Source organism: Rhyacophila brunnea, unplaced genomic scaffold, assembly GCF_057557595.1.
Source record: "Rhyacophila brunnea isolate RB1 unplaced genomic scaffold, BYU_Rbru_1.0 scaffold_2, whole genome shotgun sequence".
In the NCBI taxonomy this organism is placed as follows: Eukaryota; Metazoa; Arthropoda; class Insecta; order Trichoptera; family Rhyacophilidae; genus Rhyacophila; species Rhyacophila brunnea.
Window position 1 is genome coordinate 40951241 of NW_028232859.1, and position 8376 is coordinate 40959616.

The window sequence follows — 8376 nt, forward strand, 5'->3', positions numbered from 1 at the left end:
ACTGAATAGATATATATATATATATATATATATATATATATATATATATATATATCTAAGCGAGTATTTATTATCTAGGCAATTTTTGTTTCAGCGAATACATCAAAGAGAAGACAATCAGTCCTTGGACTTTGTTATATCGCAATTCGTCTTGGGAGACTTCGTTCGTCAAACAGCCGGATCCCTTATTTAAATATTTCGTTGGGGCCAGTTTGCTCATCTTGATATTGATGATGGGGATCGAGGCGTTAACAATACCAATGTAAGCAAAGATGTTTGAATCTCTCTAATGATTGCAAAGTAATTAAGTATTATTTTCAATATTATATCCAGGGGTCGCCAACTTGTTTGTTGTTATGATAGACTTTTTATGTAAAGATATAGTCACGCGCTACGTCCTGCCAAATTCTTATAATAAATGAGCAAACACCATATTGATATGGTTTATCACAGGTATAAAATCAGGTACGTGCAAGGATTTAAATAAGAAAACATCACATTGATTTCTTTTTTCATATGTTTTGATATGAATAAACTGCGAATATATTATACATAATATTATATCGCATTGATAAGATTTTTCCACAGAAAACATACCTATATTTATGTTTTTTCGGTATCGAGATGTGAGTATTTTAACGAGATAACTTTGCATTTCACCGCCATGTTTAATTGTATTATATTATATAATATGTTATTAGTGTTCATTTATTTTAGTACATTATATAATAGGTATATAAAAACATTTTTAATGTTTTCAGATACATATTTATTACTTAATACAGTTGAAATTGTAAATTATCAAAAAAATGTCTCAAATTGCAAGCTTCTTATTTTTCCGCTAGGTATCGATATGATTTTAAAACAGTATGTTTAATTTCATATGTATATTTAAATGAGTAAACATTGAATTCATATAGTTTAGACTAATATGTTGTTATAGAAGTATCTATGATTTAAATGAGAAATATAATATTATTACGTAGACACTGAATAATATTTTCTATTTTTATTTAAATTTGACAAAGTTGTCTATAACGTTTTAAATTTCTACGGCGTGTTTTTAAAATGTAAAATAAAAATTGTTATACTTTTTTTTTACTATACCGGATCCTAATAAGATCACATGGGTCAACAAAGGGTGGAGGTTGTATTAGCAGATTTTTGTTTTTACGAGAAATGGATGATAACTATTTGCTCAACCTATTAGGTCCATACTATGATCCAACACACATTGAAAAAATAACCTGTGAATTTTCCAGACGTGACACTTTAGTTCTCTATTGTATTTCCACCAATTATATTATATAGAATTCTCCGAGATTTATATATTTTTTGGATAACCTGTTATATGTTATTTTGCTTTGTATATTTAACCGACTATGTATTTCTTTTACTTTGTGAAAACACATAGGTACAAAAAATTGGGAAGTCGATAATTTAGGTATTTAGAGTTTATGTACGTTTTTTAAATGTATTTATTGATACGAATTATGTGTTTATATATAAATAATATGTATGCTAGAAAACTAATTCAAGGTCATCCGATATATTATAGAACATGCACATAAAGCTCAAAAAATAAGCATTATGCCTGATTTTAGGGGGCATGTCAAACTTTAAAATTGCAGTTACTCCATAACATGATTTCGAGACTTATCAACTTTTGGCAGTAATAAGCAGCATATATAATAATAATATGTAGGCAGCAATAATTTTTATTAATTATAGTGCGCTTCGGGGCGATGATAATAATTTATTTTTAAAAATATATTTTTAATATTTCAGGTTAGATTGGAGAACGATAGTTATAGAATTTGCTTTGGCAATAGTTTTATTAATCCTGCAGCCTCTGAATTGGACACAATACTTGTGGTCGGTAACGCACGGCAGTGAAGAGCCAAAAAACGCAGTGATAAAATTTTTCTATGACAAGTCCTCGAGTATTGTATGGAGCATTACATATAGGAGTATCTTATATATATTTATCAGTGCAATGTTGTCACTTAGTTCCTTAATTAATCTTATTCAATGTCACTCAGAACTGTACGATAACCAAGAAGGGGATGAAAATTGTATACCACCTTGGGTAAGAGAAATTTTGTGTTATTTGATATTAAAAAAAGAATATTGTAATAAAAGTTTTAAAAATATACGTTTAAAACACATTCATAATTAATTAAAAGCTCTTCACTAAGCTTAGTTTAAAGTTTAATCAATATTCTATCATTAATTACACTTTGATCTAATCACTTAGGTACGATAATTAAATGTTATGAATATTTTGTTACATGCCATGAGTAGAGATTTTTGCGCCTTAATAATGGAAGAAATTTATTTTGAAGGTTTTGGCAACGCTGTTCGGTATTTAAATATTTTTCTTTTGTGAAATTGGTAATATTTTAATAGAAATATCAAAACAAAGGAAACATATATTTCCTTTATACATTTTTATATGCGTAGGTTTGAGTAGGTACCTAATATATTATAATATACACATGTACAAGTAGAATATATTAAATTTGTCGAGTTTACTTGTACAGAATGAAATATTATTGATTATAAAAAAATAAATCACGATGTATTTCGTATTTGTCAAATATATACGTGACTGTGAAATTAAGTGATATTAAAAATAGATTAACATGATAAAACTAAACACACACAATTTAATATGCTTATTATATTGATTATCCTGATGATTTTAAATTGTGGGGAATAAGACGTATATATTTTTAGGTTTTCGGTACTGAAAATGTTTTGTTTTTAATCTGGCCAAGTTTTTCCTACTATCACTGTTCAATCTCGGAGCAAAGTGCAAGTACAAGGTCGCAAAATTGTGTTCATAATAACCCTGCAGTGCAAAGATCGCACTTGTAGCATCGCTGCAGGATCAGAAAAGATCAGCTACGATGCTGAAATTTGTTATGCTCAATGTAAAAATCCCTAAATATAACTCTATAATATATTACCTACATACTGTTTATTTAATATAGATTCTTAATGCTACAATTACGATTATTTTATATATATAAGTATTCAATAGAAAAAGGTTCCTTGACTTTGTTATCCCATTGCCACTAAATCTTACAAATACTTATAAAAATCATGTTTTTTTTAGACTTAATAAATTATTGTAATATTTTTGTTTTTTTTAGGTATTTTTATGTTTTAAGCTTTTGTGCGTTCTTGGTAATGTATTGCGTGATGGGTCTACCGTTGAAAAAAAGGTTGCCAATCTCTGTTTTAGAGACCTTGAAATCTAAGTCGTATTTTAGTATAAATATAAGGGACAGAAATTTTATGAAATACATTTCTTCCAATTTCTTCATTAAATAAAACTGGGGATTCTGTCACTTTACATTATATATCGAATTAATATATTTTGTTACATAGTATTAATTTTCTTTAATATTTTATAGCATTTGGCGGAGGTATGTGCATTAGCTTTGATGCTCAGCTTTCTCTTCAGTCGAGTATTATTCATAGTCAAATGGGCAATTGGCTGCATTTTGACGGGTATTTATCTATGGTTGATTTGGGATATCAAGTCTCATGTATTTCTGAGTGACACTTCATGGAACAGAAGCATGGATCCGAGAGTGGCGCATACTCTAACCATTGTTTTCCTGTTTATCACTTTACACTGGACAGATAGACAAACCGAGTACAGAAATCGACTGGATCATAGATGGAAAAGGCAATTGACAGACGAACAAGAAGAAGCGTATACTACTAAACTTGTTAATAATATGCTGTTGCATAACATTTTACCAGAACATGTAGGTTAGTTAATAATTTAATACTTACTAATCAAATCGGAAAAAATCCTAATTTAGATATAAATAAAAATTCATAATACTTAATTCAAAAGATAATATTAAAAAATATCTCAAATTTTATTAAATGTTACTAGTTTCACGATAAAACGAATCTTTAAAACGCTCAAAAGATATACATAATTTGAAAACACTTGTGAGAAATATATAACCAATAGAAAAAAACCTTTTTGAAAAAATATGAAACCTAGCAGGATTTGAATCTGCGTCTCTCGAAAATTGCGCTCACGTGCACTGACCACTATGCTATATTATTTAATTGCGACGCATTTTAACTAATGGCTCTTTCAATATAATATTCTTTCTGAAGTGCTTTCCAAATTGCGTTAATATTGGCAATCGGCTTTTGTATTTTAAATCAAAGTAGGTATTACATTACCTTGGGTACTAACCGACGTCACGAACCACTCAAAGATTATTTGTTATTACGTACTTGAACTTGATAATAATTTAAAAGCCGATTCCCAATTATTAATAACGCAATTTAGAAAGCGCTTCTTAGAGTATTGTAAGAAACATTACCTAGTTAAAATTCGTCGCAATTAGATGATATACCTATACCATAGTGGTTAGTACACGTGGGCGCGATTCCCGAGAGACGCAGGTTCGAATCCTGCTGGGTGTCATATTTTTTTCTGTTGGTTATATATTTCTATGGAGTGTTTTCAAAGTATGTATGTTCAATAAAAATAATATTACATTCTTAAATCTTGTGAATATTCGTTGAATGAAAAAAATAGTTTATAAAATAATAATTCACGATAACTCAAGGCGAATATTTTCATATTCCAAGTCATGATAAAAGAACGAGTGTATTAAATTAAAAAAAAATCTTCCTTCTCACAACAGTGATGTAGTCTCATTTACTCTTTTTTGAATTTATATTAGGTACTGCAAAGATTAACTTTTACGGACTTAAAATATCTTTGGATGTTGAAACACTTTTAAGATATAACAATTAAACGTGTTCCCATCCACAATAATAAGATAATCTTGAGATTTTTTTGCAATGTATTTCAATATGTAGAATTAGAAAATGATATACCTGGACATATTATTCATTCTCGTGTATTTTATTAGTAGCTTTGTAATTACGTTATAATATATTATTGTTCTATATTATTTTAGCTGATATTTATTTGAATACCAATCGTTCAACAGAAGAGTTGTATCATGAAGAATACAGTAGTGTGGCAGTCATGTTTGCATCATTGACAGATTACAGACTCGGCTTGGAAGATGATATGGAAATTCCGGAAAGAAGCATGCTAAGCATTTTGGATCAGCTTATATCCGATTTTGATAAGGTAATCAGTATTGATATTTTAAAAATATGTGGATAGTTACTAATTGCAGAGTCAGTTTCCATCGTAAATTTATTTTCCGAAATATTCACAGAAAAATCCTGACCTTTGTAGGTACTAAGGTTTGAATAACTTTACATATAAGATACCCTCATATTATAATAGAGACTTAAAGCATCTTCATGAATGTTGATATTGAGGAAAAATAATAACTTATTTATTTTTATTTATACACATTGAGTACATAACAAATTATGAATTCAAGACGTTCACAACATGACATTTAGAATAAAAAGTAAATCAACTAGAAAAAAAAACAAAGCAAAAAATAATGTTTGATGTAGACTAGTTTATATTAATATTACATACATTGTCATAATATATACAATACTAAATTCCTCACTTATGTTGGCCTTAGAAAATGCATAGGACCGTGCTGAATAATATCAGTATTTAATTTAATTATTATTACTATCATACATTATATATTACTCACGTTTTCTACAATGCATCTAACCGTATATTCTTCGAATGAAATCTTTCGGATATGTACCTAGTCTTTATTATTGCAATACAAATTGTATCAATCATTTTATTTAATATTGTTAAATTGTTTATATGTGCACTGAATAAATTTATTACTTATCTTATAGTATTAATACTATGTTAAATTGTTTATATGTGCACTGAATAAATTTATTACTTATCTTATAGTATTAATACTACTATTTTAAAACATACAAGCAAAATTATTTGCTATTTTCATAATACTATCGTTATACTATTATCAAAGCAAAGTTATTTGTTTCGATTTACAAATTCAGTCTCAGAACAATAAGATAACTAACTGAAATGTCGTAGATTTGATTTGAAAAAAAACTTTGTTTGAAACCGTTTTATGACGGGGTTCTATAAATACGTTAATTAAGTGATAAATTTAATTAAAATAAAATATGATTTGTCTAGTATGTATCTAATACACAAAGTAATAAAGAGCAGAACTATTTTTATTAGTATAGAAGGTTACAAACATAATATTACAAATTTAGTATGTTTCTAAAGAATCGGGAAAATGTACCTTATATAATTAGTTTTTTTATGCGGTATTATAAAACTAAACAGTATTATAATAGATAGCTTTTTATATTCACTCAATTTTGAAAAATATGAAGATTATGTCCATTCATTTTATGAGGGCAGAATTTTACTATTTATTAAACGAAAAAGTGTGATAACCATACAATACCAAATTATCTTGAGCTTTCGTTAACCTTTTCGAATCTAATTAAAATCCCAAATTGGTTATCTGATTTTATTGTCTAATTATGAATTCAAGAAAAAATATATTATTTTTTTATAGTTACTGATGACAGGAAAGACCAAACAATTGAAAGTTGAGAAAATAAAAATGGCCGGCTGGACGTATATGGCTGCATGTGGGCTGGAACCGGGAGCAAGGGATTCTTATTCATCAGTCAGCTCTCATCAAGGACCAATCGTGCGATCTGATCAGGCATACGAAGATGACATTATTATTGGAATGGTTGAATTCGCAGCATCTATGATGAAACAATTGAGAATATTCAACAGAGGGTCATTTCAAAGTTTTCAAGGAATTAATCTAAAAATAGGTGAAGTTTTATTGCATAGAAATAGTTGATTTTAAAGTACGATAAAAATGGATGTTCTGTTATTTTATTATTATTGTTAATAGTAATAAATTATTTTATTATTAATAGGCATATCACACGGCGAGGTGACAGCAGGGGTAGTAGGATCACTTAAACCACTTTACGATATATGGGGAAATGCTGTAAACATGGCATCTAGAATGGACTCTACTGGAGAAGCTGGAAAGATTCAGGTTAAATAAATATTTTCTTTTTTGATTTTCAAAATATAATATGAAGAATAATATTTTTCTACAGTATCTATATTTGAAAGTATATTGGTAGTAGGTAAAGTGTTCGAAAATCACTACCTACTTAGAGTATAGAAGTATGACAATGGAAAAGACAGCAATATGAATACTTATGTATTTAGTAGATTTTAATACAATTGTAATAGTATAGAAACTATAAAATTAATTTTATAAGGAGAAGAGGTACAAATATTAATTCTTCTGGCATTGCGGCCATGACGAAATCATTTTGGAACTGTATTTAAATGAGTTGCATACACTGCCAGAATAATTTAATACCATGCTACGTATGAAAGAAATTGAACTACAAATCTAAGTTTTTATGTTACACGACTTTATAATGAATGTTTTTGAAATAGTTGAATTGGTAATTATAGAAAAAAATAAGTTGATATCATTGTAGTATGTAAATAATGTAGAAAAATATCGTTTTTCAGTTGAAAACTTGGACCCCGAGTTTGATTCTTGATGAGATTACAATATATTTATGCGATTTCATCAAAACCTAAGTGTTATAAATTGTTTTTATTCTTTTAATAAATACACTACAGTTATGTTACGCATGAAATTGTGCATTGTCTAAAGCCGGGTACTCATTGGTAAGCCGTAACTGTAACCGTTCCAGATAGGTACTGTAACCAACTCTAGATGCGAAATAATTATTTATCTGACTCGTGGACTAATTATTTGGCGATCATATTGGTTACTGTATCTGCAACGGTCCCAGTTACGGCTCGCTTACGAGTACTTGGCATAATATTTTCGGTTTTATAGGTGACAGAAAACACAGCCATCGCCCTTGACAGACAAGGTATACTTACACAGTATAGAGGAAAACCGTTTGTGAAAGGAGCGGGTTATGTGAGGACTTATTTTGTTCCTCTGGATGAAAACTTAGATTTAATTTTCAAAAAAGATAACTCCTACCCACCCGAGGAAGAGGACTACGAATCTTATGTGACCAGATGCTGATAGTAACTATGTACATACGCTGTTACTATACTCAAATCCATTTTAACGAAATATAAAATAATTAGAATACAATAATATTATGTAGAGTAAAAACGAAACGATAATGCGGTCGGTTGATAGTATGCGTGCATATGGGGAACCGTGATAAATGCCTGGCAGCTGATGACCGCGTATTTGTACGTATACTTACATATACAATCGACGAACCGCATCATTGTTTCGTTTTTACTGTGCCTACGTATATTTTAATATTGACTTACAAATTTGTATGTGTATATAATACCTATAATTTATTAAAATTGTTATAAATTCGACATTTATGTGTATAGTACCTATATAT

General features: G+C 28.7%; 1 protein-coding gene across 1 annotated transcript; it reads left to right on the forward strand.

The window, feature by feature from the left end:
- Nucleotides 1–233: 233 nt before the first annotated feature.
- Nucleotides 234–8036, forward strand: LOC147072329 (adenylyl cyclase X E-like). Its single transcript, XM_085946341.1, has 7 exons — nucleotides 234–262; nucleotides 1789–2089; nucleotides 3423–3786; nucleotides 4968–5146; nucleotides 6504–6774; nucleotides 6883–7007; nucleotides 7839–8036. The coding sequence occupies exons 1-7, from the start codon at nucleotides 234–236 to the stop codon at nucleotides 8034–8036; spliced, it is 1467 nt and encodes a 488-aa protein (XP_085802467.1).
- Nucleotides 8037–8376: the final 340 nt, after the last annotated feature.